General features: G+C 52.6%; 1 protein-coding gene across 1 annotated transcript; it reads left to right on the top strand.

Moving 5' to 3' along the window:
- Nucleotides 1-918: 918 nt before the first annotated feature.
- Nucleotides 919-18,431, top strand: ERBB3 (erb-b2 receptor tyrosine kinase 3). The gene is made up of 28 exons (XM_082850127.1): nucleotides 919-1,113; nucleotides 4,885-5,036; nucleotides 5,556-5,742; nucleotides 6,442-6,567; nucleotides 7,195-7,260; nucleotides 7,433-7,551; nucleotides 7,660-7,801; nucleotides 8,178-8,291; nucleotides 8,400-8,520; nucleotides 10,195-10,268; nucleotides 10,408-10,498; nucleotides 10,745-10,950; nucleotides 11,147-11,279; nucleotides 11,487-11,577; nucleotides 11,802-11,956; nucleotides 12,361-12,414; nucleotides 12,759-12,900; nucleotides 13,499-13,618; nucleotides 13,744-13,842; nucleotides 14,033-14,218; nucleotides 14,377-14,532; nucleotides 14,774-14,849; nucleotides 15,032-15,178; nucleotides 15,491-15,588; nucleotides 15,685-15,873; nucleotides 16,034-16,105; nucleotides 16,315-16,609; nucleotides 16,797-18,431. The coding sequence occupies exons 1-28, from the start codon at nucleotides 1,032-1,034 to the stop codon at nucleotides 17,318-17,320; spliced, it is 4,017 nt and encodes a 1,338-aa protein (XP_082706253.1). The 5' UTR covers nucleotides 919-1,031; the 3' UTR covers nucleotides 17,321-18,431.
- The last annotated feature ends 393 nt before the right edge of the window (nucleotides 18,432-18,824 follow it).

An 18,824-nucleotide genomic window follows, 5' to 3' on the forward strand; every position in this document is an offset into this window, starting at 1 on the left:
TTTGGGGGACGCAGTCTCTAGTGCCCTCTCCGCGTCCCCCTCCTTCTCCTCTCCAGCGACAGCCCGGGCCCGGAAGGCCTGGGAAAGTGAGCGCCTGTGGTGGGAACGCTGGCCGCCCCGACGGCGCGGTCCGACCCCAGTGTGCAAGGGGAGGCAGCTGTTCTCCCAGGCGGCCTTGGGGGGCAGCAGAGGGGACGGTGACAGGTGCGGGAGCCCCTCCCGGAGTGGAAGTGAAAAGGCGGGCTTCGGGGTCTGTTCCCAGGCTGGAAGCCACCCCCGCCCCCCAACCAAATCCCCGGGAGAGGCCGGGCCGGCGCCGGGTCTGGAGGAGGAAGCGGCCGGAGACACTGCAATTTCACGCGGCCTCTGGGGCTCGGGTTCCTCGGCAGGGTGCATGAGTTATGGGGTTTCGAGGCGGTTCCGGGGAAACTGAGGTGGCCTGAGCGGGCGGCAAAAACACCCTCCCCCTCAAAAACACACTCGGAGAGAAGAATTCACATTCAGACGGAAAATCCCCCAAGTGACCCAACCGGCTAGGGGAGTTGAGTGATTTGGTTAGTGGGCGAGGCCAACTTGCAGGGGGTCGGGCTTTGGAGCGCTCTCCCCACCCCCATTACCTTTCTCCTTTGGAAGCATTTGGGGGCGTTTGGAATCTTGGCCTCCCCTTACTTCAGCTCCCGGAGAAAAATTAGGGCGAGACCCGTCCTGGATCTGCGCGGCCAAGTTGCCGGGCACTGGGGCGTGGGGCGCGCTCGGGGCGGGCCGCAGAGGCTCCAGCAATCGCTACTCCAGCCTCGCGCCCGAGGGGGCGCGGCCGAGATTCACCCCCTCCCCCTGCGCTCCCTTGCAGACTACACCCCTCCCCTGCCATCCCGCCCCAAACTCCGGCTCCGGCTCCGGTTGCAGTTTGCAACCTCCTCTGCCGCCGCTACCAAGTCTTCGGCGGCTCAGGTGGCTCCGCTTAGATGTCCTAGTCCAGGGCCGCCCCCCGGCCGGATTGGGCTGGGCTCCCCTCACTCTCCGCTGGAGTCATGAGAGCGAACGGGGCTCTGCAGGTGCTGGGCTTCCTCCTCAGCCTGGCCCGGGGCTCCGAGGTGGGCAACTCGCAGGCAGGTAAGCGGTGCGGGAGCACCGGCAGGCTCGGAACCTGGGATTCCGAGACAAATTCGCGGGGTGCCGGAGGCCAGGGGCAGGAGCTCGGGCTGTGCGAGGCTGGGGGTGCGGAGCCCCGGCGCGCTGGGGCTCCCTGGGCGGAGACCGTCAGGATCAGGTTCTCGGCGTGGTCCGGGCGGGGACGGGATTCCCGAACCACTACCTTGCCCCGGCCACCTCCTCCCTGCCGTGTCGCGGACCCTCTGATTTGTCTCTCCGGATAGGGCTGATGCCGAAACAGTTCACACTTCTGAGGGGCCCTGCAGGGAGGGGAGCTGGGACCTCCATTCTGTAAACGTGAGAGGATGATTGGAGGTGGAGATCTTGGAAAGAGCGGGGCAGGGAAGGGGGGGTTCTCGGTTTGTTCCCAACCTCCTGCCCCCAGGGGCTCAAAACCCTCCAGTTTTGTTGTTTTGCCGGCAGGGCGGAGCTGTGGGAGGGGGGAGGTTGTTGTTGTCTACTGTTGGAAAACGAGAGAGGCACCTCCTCTTCCGTGAGTGGGCCTGCCCTGTGGAGAGCTGAGATTAACCCAAGGGCCAAGTCCAGGTGACAGCAGGGTGAGAGGCCCCGCAGAGGCTGACTGGCCTCTTTCTCTCAAAATAATAAAGTTAGCTGGTCCCCGACTTGACCAAACTTTTTTTGTCAAGACCCAGATCAATTCAACTAATACTTATTGAGCATCTACTATGTACAAAGCACTGAGCCAGGAGCTATAGGGTCAAGGACTTCCAGACACTATTTCTCTTTGTCTTTTCTCTCGCCAACCTGAGGGCCAACAGGGCACCTGTCCTGTCTTCTGAGCCCCCTGTCCTTGGGGTGGGGCGTCCTTCTTAGGCCCAGAGTCACCCCCACCCCCATTCTGTTTATTGTCTGGCTGTCTCTAGCAGTCTAGACAAGAGTCAGATTGCTCCTCTGTTCCTCCTCCCACTCCCATGCCAGCTGAGCCCACCTCTTTGGGGTGTCTCTGGGACCGTGGACACCTGAGGGGTGCTGGGGTTGCTGGCACTGGAGGAACCCTGTTGATTTCCTCCCCTCCCCCCAGATCTCGGCTTGGGGTTTGGCACAGTCAGGGCCCCTTCCCCAGGGTGGGAGTGGGAGAAACACCTGTGCTTCCCTCACAGTTGCTGGGCCTAAATTTAGACCCTGGGATCTTGAGATGTGAACACTCCCAGCTGGTGGAGGGCGGGGGTCTGGGGATTGGAGTGTGAGAGACTGAGTAAAGTGACTGTGTATCACTGTCCCATCCAGACCCCTGGAATCTTCAGCTGGGAACCCAGGAGTCCCAGATCCTGGCCACCTTCCCTGAGGGAGACAGGAGGCAGGCTTGGTTGGGTCTCTTTACCCTTTATCTGGATCCTGCAGCCTCTGGGCATCCGGCCCTGTCTCAGTCCTTCTATAGCCCCTTTGTCCTGGCTGTGATGGGGGGTGGGGGACTTTGGAGAGGAGGCCTCTGGTTAAGGAGGGGCTGGAGATTCTTGCTGTGACCCACCCCAGTGCTCTTTACCAAAGGGGGGGTCTGTGCCACTGGCCCTCCCTGTGCCCCTAATCCCTGCGTATAGCAGGGACTTTCTAATTCCCCTACCCCCCCCTCTCCTCCCCAAGCTGCCTGGTTCCTCCTCAGAGGTGCTGTTCATACTCTCTTCCCACCCAGCCCTTTGCTCCTATTTGTGTAATATGGACTTTACCCTCAGGGTGGCAGGGAACTGGGATCTCGAACACCGTAGCCTCCCAAGCACAGACACAAAGTTTGCACAAACACATATGGGCAGGTGGAATGGATGGGGCCACCTGAAATCCTTCCAAATAAGGAAACCCAAGGACAGAACCAGTGTAGATTTCTGGGCCAGTAGGGGAGCTGTGTACGTGTACGTGTGTGTGTGTGTGTGTACACGCCCACACCCCACTTCCCTGTGCAGAAATCGTGGCTCCCTTATCTGGGGAGAAGGGTTGGCGCCTTGACTTGGAAGAGGGGGTGTCCTGCCAGGAAGGGGGTTGGGGTGGCGCTGTTCCAGAAACGACTAACCTCCTAGTCGTTTCGTTTTCAACCCAAGGACCCTAGAGTTCCCAGGCTCCTCTGGGAGCTCCCAGCCTGTTTACCCCTCTGCTGGGTCTAGCTCACCCCTTTCCCTTCATGGGGTGTGATAGGGAATGGGAGCCCTTCAAAGGTCAGGTGGTCAGACTAGGGGTGCATCAGGGAGGAGGGGTTGGGGCCTCACCAATCTCCCTCCCTCCATTCACTCCTGCCTCCCACTAGGCTGCCACTGCCTCAGGGAAGGGTGGCTGGGACAGGTGGTATCTACCCCCCTCCCCACGGTCTTTCACTGAGCCAGAGGAGAGACAAGTTGTAGGGAGGGCTTCAGGATCCAACATTTCCCATAGCCCCTATGTCTTCCATACTTACAAAGTAAAGTGAACCCCCAAGACTGACATGCCTCATGAACCTCGAGTCTAGGCTGTCCCTAATGTGAGTGAGAGTGCCATGTTGGAAACATTCTTTTTTTTAATTATTATTAATTAATTAATTTATTTTTGGCTGTGTTGGGTCTTCGTTTTCTGGGCAAGGGCTTTCTCTAGTTGCGGCAAATGGGGGCCACTCTTCATCGCGGTGCGCGGGCCTCTAACTATCGCGGCCTCTCTTGTTGCGGAGCACAGGCTCCGGATGCGCAGGCTCAGCGGCCATGGCTCACGGGCCCAGTTGCTCCACAGCATGTGGGATCTTCCCAGACCGGGGCTCGAACCCGTGTCCCCTGCATTGGCAGGCAGATTCTCAACCACTGCGCCACCAGGGAAGCCCTGGAAGGCTTCTTAATGAATCTCCTCTGACGATGAAATTGGGTAGAAGGCTTAGAATGGAGGCAGTCGGCTGCTGTTTCCATCCGGCTTCTCTGTATTTGCTGAAAAATACTCTAGGGCTGGAAAGTGTGATGCTGAGGGAGCTGGAGTGGGCTGGGATGGGGAGCAGAGTGAGAGGAAAGCCAGAGTTGATGAAGGGGGTGCGAGGTGGGCAGTCAGCTCCCTATCTTCCAGCTTTATAGACAAAGCTCACACTGAGCCCCCCACACTACCACCAGAGGCCCCCTGCCAGTGAGGTCACTCGTCTGAGCCCAAGGCTTGAGGGGAGAGAGGGGGCCAGCGGCTGAGGACAGGGTGTCTGGGGACAGGGTGGGGCAGCCCCCTCCTCCTAAATAGAATCGCCTCATTGTGGGCCGTACCGTGGCCCCAGGCACTGCCCCCGCCCTCTGCCCCCATCCCACCCTCAGTAGACACAATAGGGGCTGTGTGCTGCCCCAAAGAGATATTTATTCCAGGACCTAGAGAGGCAGGATGGGGGTAGAGAAGTGCCCTGGTTGGAGCGGGGGAGGGAAGAGGAGGGTAACCAAGCTGTGGTCCTTTTCTAACTTCTTTCTAGGGAGGGGAAAACAACCCCACATCCTCCTTGATTAACTCCTTAGCACCTAAAGTAGTACCCAGTAGAGGCACAGAGGAGGCCCAGGTGGGAAAAGGCAATCTTTCACCTTCCTGTTCAGGGGGCCAGTGAAGGGATTCTGGGAAAAGAGGAAGTTGAGGCTCTCAGTCTGGCCTTGGCATCTGCCTCTAGGGCGGAGGCTTGGAGGCAGCGGCCTCTGATCGTGCTAAATGTTACTGGAAGAGGGCAACCAAGGGGTGGTCCTGGGGGACAGGGCCGAAAACTTGTGTCCAGGCCTCTGCCATTCTTACCTCCACTTGGAACAGTGTGCCCTGGGACTCTGAATGGGCTGAGTGTGACTGGCGATGCCGAGAACCAGTACCAGACACTGTACAAGCTCTACGAGAGGTGTGAGGTGGTGATGGGGAACCTGGAGATCGTGCTCACAGGACACAATGCTGACCTCTCCTTCCTGCAGGTTAGAGTGCCGACCTCCTTCCTCGACCTCTTCCCCCTTGTCCTCCCTACAGAAGCCTCTTTCCTGTCCTCAGGGCTGGAGTTGAGCATTCCTAAGACTCCATGGTTCCTAAGATCCAAGCCAGTGTGTTTATGGGGCAATGATTGGAATCTGGGGCCTGTGGACTGGTCGCTGTAGCCGGGGATGCACAGGGGCTGGCCCTGAGAAGGGGGCAGGGGCAGGGTGGGGTTCTGCACCAGGGACCAAGAGGCACCTGAGGAGGTGAGGAAGGGATAAGCAAGGACCCTCCTGGCCTGAGGAGCCCTGAGAAGGAAAGGCTAGGAGCCTAGAATTCCTCGGTTATTTCTACAGCTTGTCTTCACTTGCAGAAGTCGTGTGGCGCCTGCTACTCCCTACTCCAAAACAGGACTTGGAAAAAATTAGAGGAGCTAGAGCTTCCTCAGTGCCTTAGGGAGGGAAAGCGGATCGACACTTCTTGCCCCACTCTCCCTCTCACCCACACGATCTGCTCCATCACAGTGGATCCGAGAAGTGACCGGCTACGTCCTTGTGGCCATGAATGAGTTCTCTACGCTGCCACTGCCCAACCTCCGAGTGGTGCGGGGGACCCAGGTCTACGATGGGAAGTTTGCCATCTTTGTCATGTTGAACTACAACACCAACTCCAGCCATGCTCTGCGCCAGCTCCGCTTTACTCAGCTCACTGGTCAGTTCCTGATGATTCCTTCCAGGCCTGCCCCTCAGCCAACCTGCTGACAGGTGCCTCTTTGATGATGACCCAAGACTGCTCCCTCTAAGTACCCCCGTTCAACGTGCCCACCACCTTGACCACCACGGTCTAAAGGTCCACTCCTCCTTAAATGATAGAGGGCCCTAACAGGGAGCTGAGGCATCTGTCCCCGGGGAGGGTCCTTATGTCCTGGTGGGGCTGGAGTTGGAGCTGAGGCTGTTACACATTCTTCTAACTTCCGAGTACAGTGTCCCTTGATGTCCCTCCTTCCCTGGGAATGGGAATCCTCCCTCCCGCCCTCACAAGTCGCCCCAAGCTGGAGGACTAGAGGGGTTAAATACCACCTGGCCACCTTCTGATTCTGCCTGTCCCAGTCAGTTGAAAAACACACAGGTAGGGCACGCGGGGGTGGGGAGGTGTGGATTTGAGTCAGGGATCTACTCTCCTTCTTTCCCTTCCCCTCCCCAACTCGCTAAACCGGATCTGGACAGGTGTCTGAGGGGGAAGGACTTTCTTTTGGCCTGTTCCTCTTACAAGGCGCGCCTCCTCTGCAGTTTGGATTTAATTGGACATATCCGCCTGCCCATGTCCTCTGCTCAGACTGGTGGGGAGGCAGGGAGAAGGAGGACTTCCCTGACTAGCCCTTGACCCCGGCACTTCTCTTCCCTACCTCAGAGATTCTGTCAGGGGGCGTTTACATTGAGAAGAATGATAAACTTTGTCACATGGACACAGTTGACTGGAGGGACATCGTGCGGGACCGAGAAGCCGAGATAGTGGTGAAGGACAATGGCAGGACCTGTGAGTGGCCATGATCAAGACTGCCCCCTTGCCCCCACCCAACCAGAGTGACCCCTTTCCCCTCAGTATGTCCCTAATGTGAACCCAGCTGCCACTGAACAAACCTTGGGCTCTAACCCAAGGAGCCTGCCAGGAGGGAGCAGGTCAGTCCCCTAGAACCCGAACCGCAGAAGCAGCGTGTGAAGGAAAGGGGCTAAAGAACTCTGTGCTCTGAGTGGGAAGCCAGGTCTCTGGACTGCACATCCATTTCTCTTTCCACTCCTACATCGTTGCTTCTTAGAACCTACCTAGCCCTGACCGCAGTCTGCCACTCCCTGTCCACTCACTCACACATATTCCTACTGGGTTCAGTTTGCCAAGAAGAACCAAATTCCTGGGTTGGGACTGGGCTGAGTGAGGCATGTGCCCCGGGCCCTCCCGTCAGCTGCCCTGTGGGTGGTGTGGAGGCGCGGCTCCACCCCTTGCTGACAGGTTCACTTGAGCCCAGCCCAGCTCCGCTGGGGTAAGGAGGGATGCTGCCCTGGCTCCTCGCTTCCCGGGACTGGGTGCCTGTGTGCTGACATCATACCCTGTGGATCCGAGCAAGCCTTTCTGACAGCCGCTTGTGCTACTTTCCCTCCCAACCAGGTCCCCCCTGTCATGAGGTCTGCAAGGGGCGATGCTGGGGTCCTGGACCAGAAGACTGCCAGACACGTGGGTTTACTTCATTTTAAAGACTTCAAACTCATATACACTTTCATATCCTTGCCCACCCCAGCCTGTGTCGACAGGGGGTAGCGATGAGCCTCTAAGGCAAGAGGGTGAGAGAGAGCCTCAGAATACAGTCCTGTGAGCCCTGACAGCTGTGCTTTCTCTCCGTCCGTAGTGACCAAGACCATCTGTGCCCCTCAGTGTAATGGTCACTGCTTTGGGCCGAACCCCAACCAGTGCTGCCACGACGAGTGTGCAGGGGGCTGCTCGGGCCCTCAGGACACAGACTGCTTTGTACGTACTGTTACCACCGCTTGCCTGTTCTGAAATGGGACGTGGGCTTTGGGGAGGAAGTAGGGGTCCATATGTAACATGAGTCTTATGAGCCTTCTGTGTTCCTAGGCCTGCCGGCTCTTCAATGACAGTGGAGCCTGTGTACGCCAGTGTCCACAGCCTCTTGTCTACAACAAGCTAACTTTCCAGCTGGAACCCAATCCCCACACCAAGTATCAGTATGGAGGAGTTTGTGTAGCCAGCTGTCCCCGTAAGTGTCTGAAGGGAAGGAACAATGGTAGTGGAACGAGGATTTTAGATGAAATTTTAGGAGGCAAAATGGATCAAGTTGGGTGGTTAATAGAGGATATAGAGGGCAATTGGTTGTGATCATCTAGTCACCCCTAATGAATGACCCCTATGTCCCGTTCCCGCATCTATCTCCCCATGACTTCCAGCAATTGCTCCTAGCTCTGCTCTTTGGATCCAAAGAGCAAAGCGCCTTTCTAATCCATGAGACAGCACTTAAGGAACCTCGGGTGGTCGATTGGAGCAAATGCAGTGCAGAGCAGGAGGAAGGAGGTTCAGTTAGTTGGTAGTTGGCAGTGTTCCTCCCTCATCTCTAATGGTGCCCTCCTCCCTCCTAGATAACTTTGTGGTGGATCAAACATCTTGTGTCAGGGCTTGTCCTCCTGACAAAATGGAAGTAGATAAAAATGGACTCAAGATATGTGAACCTTGTGGGGGTCTGTGCCCCAAAGGTGAGTAAGAGATGGTAAGGAGTTGGTGAAGAGATACCCTTTCCCCTGAGCCTACTCAGACTCCACCCCCCACACCCCCTCCCCAGTGAGCCTCTTCTGTGTTTACAGCTTGTGAGGGGACGGGCTCTGGGAGCCGCTTCCAGACTGTGGACTCGAGCAACATTGATGGATTTGTGAACTGCACCAAGATCCTGGGCAACCTGGACTTTCTTATCACCGGCCTCAATGGGTTAGAGATTCTGCTTTCATCCCCTGATCCCCCACCCCATCCACCTGCTCACGGTTCATTGCATTGGTTCAAGCCTTTGTATGTGGAGCTGATCAGGAATCTAGATCATAAAATCTTAGAGGCCACAAAGGACCTGACAGTGCTTAACTCCCCAGCCAGGGCTTGAATCCCCTCAGATACCCCTAAGCAATCCAGCCAGCTGAGTGGCAAGGGACAGGGACGTTGTGTCCTCCTTCTTAAAGGTTTCTAAATGTTCTTACTTAAATTGGATAAAAATCTGTCTCATGACTTCCAGCTGTTTCCCCTAGTTCTGCTTCTTGGTTTGGAGCCACAAAGAGCAAAGGGACATTCTAATCCATAGGACAGCATTTACAGTGAGTGAGTGAGTGAGTGAGTGAGTGAGTGATTGAGTGAGTGAGTGAGTGAGTGTGTGTGTGTGTGTGTGTGTGTGTGTGTGTGTGTGTGTGTGAGTGTGTGTGTGAAACGTTAGGGCCACCTGTCTACTTTGGACAAAATTTTAGATCTAAAGTTGCAAAAAATGGTATAAAGATTTCCCATACACTCTTTATTCAGATCCCCCAAATGTTACCAATGTACCACATGTTTATCATTTCTGTCTCTACACACCACACACACTATATATACATGCTCTTGTTTTTCTGAACCACTTGAAGGTAAATTTCCAGACATGGTGTCCCCTCACCCCACTGAAATACACATTTCAGTGTGTATTCCTTGAAAACAAGAACATTTTCTTACAAAACCATAGTACAATTGTTTAAATCGGGAAATTAGCATTGATACAAAATGTTATCTAATCTACAGACCTTAATCACATTTCGCTAATAGTCTTGCTCATGTCCTGGATCACACATTTACATTTGGTGTCTCTTCAGTCTCCTTTAATCTGTCACAGGTCATGACCTTGACATTGCTGATAGAGTACAGGTCAGGTGATTGGTAGTGTGTTCCTCAGTTGGGGTTTATCTAATGTTGCCTCACACTTAGCTTCAAGTTATGCATTTTGATAGGAATACTACAGTTGTATTCTCAGTGCAAAGTATCAAGGAGGCACATGATGTTGATTTGTTCCATCATTGGTGATGATACCTCTGGTCACTTGGTTAAGGGGGCGTCTGCCAGCTTTTCTACTGTAAAGTTACTATTTTCCCTTTGCAATTAATAAGTATCTTGTGGGGAGATATTTGCCTGAAGCAGTTTTTATGAGAATTGCCAAATGATGATTTTCTAACTCCATTATTCCTCCTGTATTTATTTGTAGGCATTCTCGTGTGAGGGAGAGCCTTCCCTTCCTGTTTATTTACTTACTTGTTTGTGTGTTTAATCTGTGTGGATACTTGTTTTAGTCAACATTTCAGAGTCTCTTACAATCATCATTCCAGTTGTCCTTGGTCTGTTCATTGTGGGGCCCCTTCATGATGGCTCCTGTGTTCTTTGGGCTTATACCCCTCATTCTTTGAGCATTTCCTTACTTTTTTGCACAGGATGCTGTAGGCTCATGTTATATTTCTCCTGCCTCAGCCATTTCTCCCAAGAGTCCTGTTTCCTTTTAGTGGAGAACGCTGTTTGGAAACTAAGTTCTGAGGCTAGGCGTGCTCACTGCTACTTGGTTATGCCTCTACCTTGTTGACTGGTTTTTACTGTTCTCCTCAGAGACCCCTGGCACAAGATTCCTGCTCTGGACCCTGAGAAGCTCAATGTCTTCCGGACAGTGCGGGAGATCACAGGTGAATGGGAGGAGAGCCTGCCCTTACTGAGTATACCACTTGAGAAAATCATGTGCCAGGCGTCAGGGGAGGGACCAGGCAAACCTGAGGAAGGAAGGGGAGAGGCTCCCCACTCATGTGCCCCTCTCCAACCCCTCAGGTTACCTGAACATCCAGTCCTGGCCTCCCCACATGCACAACTTCAGTGTCTTTTCCAACCTGACGACCATTGGGGGCCGAAGCCTCTACAAGTGAGTAAGGGGTGTGGAGGCCGTCGCATCTCCGGGCAAAGGACCCAGTTTCTCAGGCATCCTTGAGTGAAATACAAGGCATGGTCTCATACAGTGGGAGTTGGATGGGGCAAAGGCTAAAGGAGGGGGGAGTCCCTCTCAGTGGGTTGATTAGCCCAGAGCAAATTTGTTGAATGGAAATGAATCCACTGCGTGCTCAGTTTTTCCTCTGTAGTCTCCCCTCTCATCCAGTCTCCTTGTTCTCAGCCGGGGCTTCTCACTGTTGATCATGAAGAACTTGAATGTAACATCTCTGGGCCTCCGATCCTTGAAAGAAATTAGTGCTGGGCGTATCTACATAAGTGCCAATCGACAGCTCTGCTACCACCATTCTTTGAACTGGACCAGGCTGCTTCGGGGGCCTTCGGAAGAGAGACTGGACATCAAGCATAATCGGCCCCGCAGAGACTGCGGTGAGGGAAAGGGCCCACGGACGGGGCGGTGGAATCAGGCAGGAGAGGGGCATAAGGGCTGCTCTGCCCTGCAAGTGGGAGTAGGGATGGGGGACGGAGCCAAGGGGACATTAGGCTGGAAGCAGTAATGAGCAAGAGTTCAGGAAAAGGCTTGTTAGGAGACCTCAGACCCCTCCTAACCCACCCTCCCTTCCAGTGGCAGAAGGCAAAGTGTGTGACCCACTGTGCTCCTCTGGGGGATGCTGGGGCCCAGGCCCCAGTCAGTGCCTATCTTGCCGAAACTACAGCCGAGGAGGTGTCTGTGTGACCCGCTGCAACTTTCTGAATGGGTACAGTGAGGGGGGAGAGTCAAGAGGGGGTTGGGGGATGGACCCAAGGGATGGAGCTGTTCACGTGGCACCTGAAAGCCTTTAGACAACTTTCTGTATATGCCTTGGTGGGAATTAGGTAGGAGGCCCTGTGGTTGGGAGATCAGAGCATAAAGGTCAGGCCTTGGAAGTGACCCACCTCCCTTTACCCCTGGCCCCCCACTGCAGGGAGCCTCGTGAGTTTGCCCATGAAGCTGAATGCTTTTCCTGCCACCCGGAATGCCAACCCATGGAGGGCACTACCACGTGCAATGGCTCGGTACAGTAGCAGCACCAGGATCTCTAAGGGAGAGAGGGCGGGGCAACACTGGAGGGTCTAGGGAATGATATGGCCAAATTTCAAGGCCATAGAGAGGCACAGGGAGGTCAGATAATGCTAGGGTCTGTGAATGGAGGATCCTAAATGGCTGGGCTAGTTCTTGTTGGGAAGTGTGGAATTGATCTTGGAATACCATACTTCCTGACCTTCTCTCTTCCACCCAGGGCTCTGATGCTTGTGCCCAGTGTGCCCATTTTCGAGATGGGCCCCACTGTGTGAGCAGCTGCCCCTTTGGAGTCCTCGGTGCCAAGGGCCCCATCTACAAGTACCCAGATGCTCAGAATGAATGTCGGCCCTGTCATGAGAACTGCACCCAGGGGTCAGTGATGGGATGATAAAAGGGTGTTGGCAGAGGGGTAAGAGTACAGAACTAGAGGGAAAGAAGATGGTGAGGAGAGCAGAAAGAAAGAAGGAACTATGACTTAAGAACCACTCCCAGCTGTGTAGTGAAGGATTGGAGAAAGGGAAACTCAGTAGCAGCACAAAATGATGCTACAATTTGGGGAACCTGGAATAACCTCAGCTCAGGGGAGTTTCATTCAAGAGAGGGACTCAGGGAGGATTGGTGAGCCAGAGATGGGAGCCATGTCTTGGGATATGCTTTGGGCTTCAGGATGGGATGCCATGGTAGGGTCTGAAACAATGTACGTTGAGAGTGTTGGAATTGAGCTTCCTGTGGAAGTTTACCAAGCTCCCATTTAAGGAGGTGACTTTCTTCTCCAGGTGTAAGGGACCAGAGCTACAAGACTGTTTAGGCCAAACACTGGCACTGATCAGGTATGGTGGGCTTGGAGATTTAGGGAGCTGGGAATATTTGGGGAAGGGCCGTTACCTCCTGGGAAGATTAAGTCTCTATTCATTCTGGCCCTCTATATACAGGCTACTATCACTGGACCTGGGGACACAAGAATCCAGGCTTCTGGTCTTCCCTTCCTAAGATTAACTTGCAGTAGTCTTGGGGTGCAGATTGAGGTTAACCCCTTCATATTGCTCAAGGATATATGTAGATGTGAATGTTAACTTCTTGCCCCAGATCTGCGCTATACCTTTAGTACAGGTGTAAATGACATTTGTAAGGGAAGTGTAGACCCAGGATAATTCTGGGCTTCTCTGTCCCACAGCAAAACCCATCTGGCAATGGCTTTAACAGTGGTAGTAGGATTGGCAGTGATTTTCCTGATCCTGGGCAGCACTTTTCTCTATTGGCGTGGGCGCCGGATTCAGAATAAGAGGGCTATGAGGCGCTACTTGGAACGGGGTGAGGTGAGTGCCTAGCTTACCCTTGAAACATACCCTATACCATCACCCTTTAAGATCCTCTTCCTTCCCCAGAGCTTTGATCCCTTTCTTCAAGGAGGTAGTATGGTCCATTAGAAAGGACTCTGGCCAGAGAAATGGGAGACATGAATTCTAGTCCTGATTTTGCCATTAATATGCTGTATGACTTTGAAGAAGTTAGCTTCCTTCTCTGTGCCTCAGTTTATGCATGTATACAGAGGAAATAATAACATTCATCCTTACAAGGTGGCTGTAAGGGTAAAAGGGGATGATGTATGTGAAAGTGCTTTGAAAAACAGAGAATTGTATAAAGGTACTCAAGGAGATAGTATTACCAACTCTCTCCCAACAAAGGGAAAACCTGACCCTCTTGATTTCTGGTCTCATGAACACAAACGACTTCCTCAATCCTCAGGTCTTTTATTCCCCCATATGCCTGCAATGCTTTCCAAGACTAGAGACATTCCTCTTCCTGCTCCCACCCCTTTGGGCTTTGCTGCTCTTGGCATCCACCTCTGGGGAGGGGGTTGGAGAGGGACATGGGAGTGGGCTTTCCTGAGTACCTCCTTTCCGTCTGTTCCAGAGCGTAGAGCCTCTGGATCCCAGTGAGAAGGCTAACAAAGTCTCGGCCAGAATCTTCAAGGAAACAGAGCTGAAGAAGCTTAAAGTGCTGGGCTCGGGCGTCTTCGGAACTGTGCACAAAGTGAGTGGCCCACAGGAAGTCTGGGGAGGTGGGAAAAGGATCTAGGGCAAAGGAGGGAAAGATTCAGAGACAGGACTAGCCTGGGGAGAATGACCTTAGGCTGACTCCTGCCCAAAATTTCCCAGGGAGTGTGGATTCCTGAGGGTGAATCGATCAAGATTCCAGTCTGCATTAAAGTCATTGAGGACAAGAGTGGACGGCAAAGTTTTCAAGCTGTGACGGACGTAAGTGAAGGCAGGGTGTTCTGTGTGCCACTAGGAGAGGGTTGATATTAGATACGATTACGTAGAAGCACGGTCTCGTGTTAGCAGATACTGTGTTAGCCATGTTGATGTCTTTGAATGTTGGGGGAGCCCTGGTCTGGTTTTATGTGACCCTGTTTGTTCCCAGGATGACCCTTCTTGTGTCTCTTAGCATATGCTGGCCATTGGCAGCCTCGACCATGCCCACATTGTACGGCTGCTGGGACTGTGCCCAGGGTCATCTCTGCAGCTCATCACTCAGTACCTGCCTCTGGGCTCCCTGCTGGATCATGTGAGACAACACCGTGGGGCACTGGGGCCACAGCTGCTGCTCAACTGGGGAGTACAAATTGCCAAGGTGAGAGGAGACTGGAGGAGTTCTAAGATGAAACTGCCTGTGGGCCCACAGGGAGGGGACCAGGAGGTTCAAGTGTTGAGAGGTGCCTTAGGGTTTGAGGTGATTCTGAAGCTCAAGGACCAATTTCCCCAACCTTGAGAATACTTCCTTCCCTATAGGGAATGTACTACCTTGAGGAACATGGTATGGTGCACAGGAACCTGGCTGCCCGAAATGTGCTACTGAAATCACCTAGTCAGGTTCAGGTGGCAGATTTTGGGGTTGCTGACTTGCTGCCCCCTGATGATAAGCAGCTACTGCACAGTGAGACCAAGGTAAGGTGACACAAAGGCTGGGTAAGGAGGCAGGGGTGGAGTGAAGCATGGGGACGGGAAGTACTCTGTGGTTTCTTTGAGAGGCTAGCAGATGCTGCAGGGTTAGTCCAAGGAGAAGAACCTGGAGATGCCAGAAATAAAAGTTTAGAGAGCAGCAAAGAACAACGGAGAACATGGGTTTAGAAATGCTAAGAAAATGTGTGGAAATCAGCTGGTGACACCTTTGTCTTTAATCCCCCAGACTCCAATTAAGTGGATGGCCCTCGAGAGTATCCACTTTGGGAAATACACACACCAGAGTGACGTCTGGAGCTATGGTCAGTCCATCTGGATGCCCACCATACCATCACTGGTCCAAATTCCAAAGATGCCTTTTGAGACCCTTTCTTAGAATCTCTAAGCCCTTCAGATCCTGGGTCAGATCAAGTTCTGCCTTCTCTTCATCTGCATGCCCATGTCTACTATTTTGCCATCAACTAGTCATGTCTTCCTATACCAGGAGTAACAGTTTGGGAGCTGATGACCTTTGGGGCAGAGCCCTATGCAGGGCTGCGACTGGCTGAAGTACCAGATCTGCTGGAGAAGGGGGAGCGGTTGGCACAGCCCCAGATCTGTACCATTGACGTCTACATGGTCATGGTCAAGTGTGAGTTACCTGCTGATTTCAGCCTTTTTTTTTTTACTCCATTATTGCTTCATTGGACTGAAAACCCAAAAAGCATAGATAAACAATGCTCAGTGATGAAAAGTGAATACCCAGGACAGCGGTGCATGCCCCAAACGGTCTCTGCCCAATAAACACTAAGCACTCTCCACATTATTGATGCCAATGGCATCTACGTGGATGTCAGGCTCCCCACACAAAGATGAGGGAACAAAGCATCAGCCATTTTCTAAGTAGCTTCCCTCCCTACTCCACTCCCCTCTTATCGCTCTCCTTCCTACATCTTACCCCCAGGTTGGATGATTGATGAGAACATTCGCCCAACCTTTAAAGAACTAGCCAATGAGTTCACCAGGATGGCCCGAGACCCACCACGGTACCTGGTCATAAAGGTGAGTGGAGATTAGGAGGTGCCAAGGAGATCTAGAGAAAAGGGAACTTGGCTGGAACCAGGATGTACCTTAACAATCAACCACCTGCCCTCACAGAGAGAGAGTGGGCCTGGAATTCCGCCTGGGGCAGAGCCCCCTGCTCTAACAAACAAGGAACTGGAGGAAGTAGAGCTGGAGCCAGAACTAGACCTAGACCTGGAGTTGGAGGCAGAGGAGGAGAACTTGGCAACCACACTAGGCTCTGCCCTTAGCCTGCCACTTGGAACACTTACTCGGCCACGTGGGGTAAGATTTTCCAGTTTCCCAAGACTTTCTGCACCCTAAGCCCTCTGTCCACCTGCGCCCTCACGAATCCCACAGATGTCCATATTAACTATTCAAAGGCCGCTGTGGTGAGTAGATTTCTCTCTTAATCTAAACTTCTTCCTCACTTGTTTCATCCTAGAGCCAGAGCCTTGTAAGTCCATCATCGGGATATATGCCTATGAACCAGGGGAATCTTGGGGAGGCTGCCCAGGTAAGGTCTGTCTCTTTAAGAGGATGCCAAGAGGCTGGGTGGCAGTGTCTTAGGATTGATAGGGGTAGTGTGGGAGACTTTAAAAACCTCTGAGGTTTAATCAGTGTCCTACAAAACAGAAGGCACTGAACGACCCAAGCTCCTTCTAAACAAATCTCTCTTCTTCCCTCATTTCTGTGTAAATCTCCACGTATTATTTTCCTCCTTAGAAGTCTGCAGTTCGTGGGTGTAGTGAACGGTGCCACCGTCCAGCCTCTCTGCACCCAGTGCCACGGGGACGCCTGGCATCAGAGTCATCGGAGGGCCATGTGACAGGCTCTGAGGCCGAGCTCCAGGAGAAGGTATCCATGTGTAGAAGCCGGAGCCGGAGCCCACGGCCACGAGGAGACAGCGCCTACCATTCCCAGCGCCACAGCCTGCTTACTCCTGTCACCCCACAGTCCCCACCAGGGTTAGAGGAAGAGGATGTCAATGGTTATGTCATGCCAGATGCACACCTCAAAGGTGCCTGACTTTCTGTAGCGCTTTCCTCAAATCTTTCTCTAATCCTCCTTCCACAGGCTCCTCTTGATCCTTCTGTCTTCTCTGATCATATCCCTCCCTATTCATTTTTTCCTAAGACTCCCCCACTCCTCACTGCCTATTACAATGAAGTAATACCACATACCTAGCCTCTCTTCTCAACCCTCAGGTACCTCCTCCCGGGAAGGCACCCTTTCTTCAGTGGGTCTCAGTTCTGTCCTGGGTACTGAAGAAGAAGATGACGACGACGAGTATGAATACATGAACCGGAGGAGAAAGTGCAGTTCATCTCGTCCCCCTAGGCCAAGTTCCCTTGAGGAGCTGGGTTACGAGTACATGGATGTGGGATCAGACCTCAGTGCTTCCCTGGGCAGCACACAGAGTTGCCCGCTCAACCCCGTGCCCACCATGCCCAACGCCAGCACAACTCCGGATGAAGATTATGAATATATGAATCGGCGACGTGGTGGAGGAGGTCCTGGGGGGGATTATGCAGCCATGGAGGCCTGCCCAGCAGCTGAGCAAGGGTATGAAGAAATGAGAGCTTTCCAGGGGCCTGTACACCATGGCCCCCAGGTCCATTATGCCCGCCTCAAAACTCTACGTAGTTTAGAAGCCACTGACTCTGCCTTTGATAACCCCGATTACTGGCATAGCCGGCTTTTCCCCAAGGCTAATGCCCAGAGAACATAACCCCTGCTCACTGAGGTACTCAGGGAGCATCTGATGGCAGCTAGTGCCTCTGGAGGGTACCCCTCTTCTCCTTAGTCTGTCTCCCTCACAGATCTCAGCCCCATTTCCCTAGTCCTAGACAATTCCAATCAACCTTTGGAGGCCTTAAACACTCGGACACAAAATTCTTGTGGTATTAGCCAGCTTTGCACTTTTTCTCTTTCCCAAACCCAGGAAAGGAGATGGTTTTCCCTATTTTATGTGCTTTCCCAGTCCCATTCCTCAACTTCCTTGGGGGAACTCCCTGGCGATATGAAGGATTACTCCCCATGTCCCTTTCTCTTAGACTCTGACTTGTTGAGACTAGGCTTTAAAGTGTGCCTTTGTTGCCCATCAGACTTCGAAGGAAGAGGAAAGGGGGAAACCTGGCAGGGGAAAGCAAAATTTTGGCTTGTGACCCTTAACCCCCTAGAAAAAATGAGAAGCTTAAAATCTTGTGAAGAGGTTGGGAGTAGATATTAATGATTACTATTAACTGAGCATTTACTATGTGTCGAGCATCATGCTAAACTTTACCAACATTATCTAACTTAATCCTTGACACCAATTCTGTATGCTAGGTATTATCCCATTTTACAAATAAGGAAACTGAGCCTTAAAGAGATTAAGTAAATCAAATAGCAGGTCCGGATTCAAGATTTTCCAATGCATGTGCTCTTACTGTAAAGTATCAAGGAAAACTGATATATAAGTCAGAGCCCTTGAAGGGGCATTGTCTTCTTGTTTTTGCACTGAATCAAGTCTAACTCCAGCAACTACAGCCTGCTCCTACACCCAGACTTCTTATCTCAGAAGGTGGGAGTAGGGGGTGGTCAGAAGGAAAAATAACTGGGCATCTCTGTGTAAACCATAACCTACATGTGCTGTATATGATCTCCACCCAAGGGACGGATTCACAGTGGTCCCAAGAGCCACTTTTAGGAGCTATTCTCATCCAGTAGTGGGAAGCTTCCAGGTGGCATAGAAAGAGGACCCAGCTTCAGACTTCTGTCCCCATGGATGGGAAACTGGGGGTATCTGTTGTTAGCCCTGAAGTTTTTTTGTTTTGTTTTTATACGTCTGAATAAAAATGCCAACGTTTTGCAGCTTCTTGTCTGTCAAATAAAAACCTTTAGTGTGTGAGGTAGACCGCCCTTTTCTCTGTCCCTCAGCAGTGGATAGCTACCACTATATGCTTCTTTCTCTGTCTCCTGATAGGCCTACTCGGCCCCATGTAGCTTTCTCCAGCCCTACTTTTCCTTATTCCCTTAAGACCAGCATAGGGCACAGTCCTTCTCACTTAAGGGTTTTACTAGGAATCTACAGGGCAACCAACTGGGAATAACAAAACAAGCAAAAACAACACGTTTAGGAAGTTAGAAAAAGCCCTAAGAGGTGGAATACTGAAAACGCAAATGTTTTAGAACTCCCATTCTCTTAAATCTCCGTGAACACTTCCCCTAGGTGCCATCAAAGCCTGTTGTTA

The sequence above is a fragment of the Leucopleurus acutus genome (genome assembly GCF_964270905.1).
Source record: "Leucopleurus acutus genome assembly, chromosome: 11".
Classification (NCBI taxonomy): Eukaryota; Metazoa; Chordata; class Mammalia; order Artiodactyla; family Delphinidae; genus Leucopleurus; species Leucopleurus acutus.

What these genes read in the sequence shown, in the direction of transcription:
- ERBB3 (XM_082850127.1), top strand. Translation starts at nt 1,032, where the DNA reads ATGAGAGCGAACGGGGCTCTGCAGGTGCTGGGCTTCCTCCTCAGCCTG. An exon ending in CGCTGCAACTTTCTGAATGG is followed by an intron (nt 11,280 to 11,486) that starts GTACAGTGAGGG and finishes CCCCCACTGCAG; the next exon opens with GGAGCCTCGTGAGTTTGCCC. An exon ending in CTACCACGTGCAATGGCTCG is followed by an intron (nt 11,578 to 11,801) that starts GTACAGTAGCAG and finishes TCTTCCACCCAG; the next exon opens with GGCTCTGATGCTTGTGCCCA.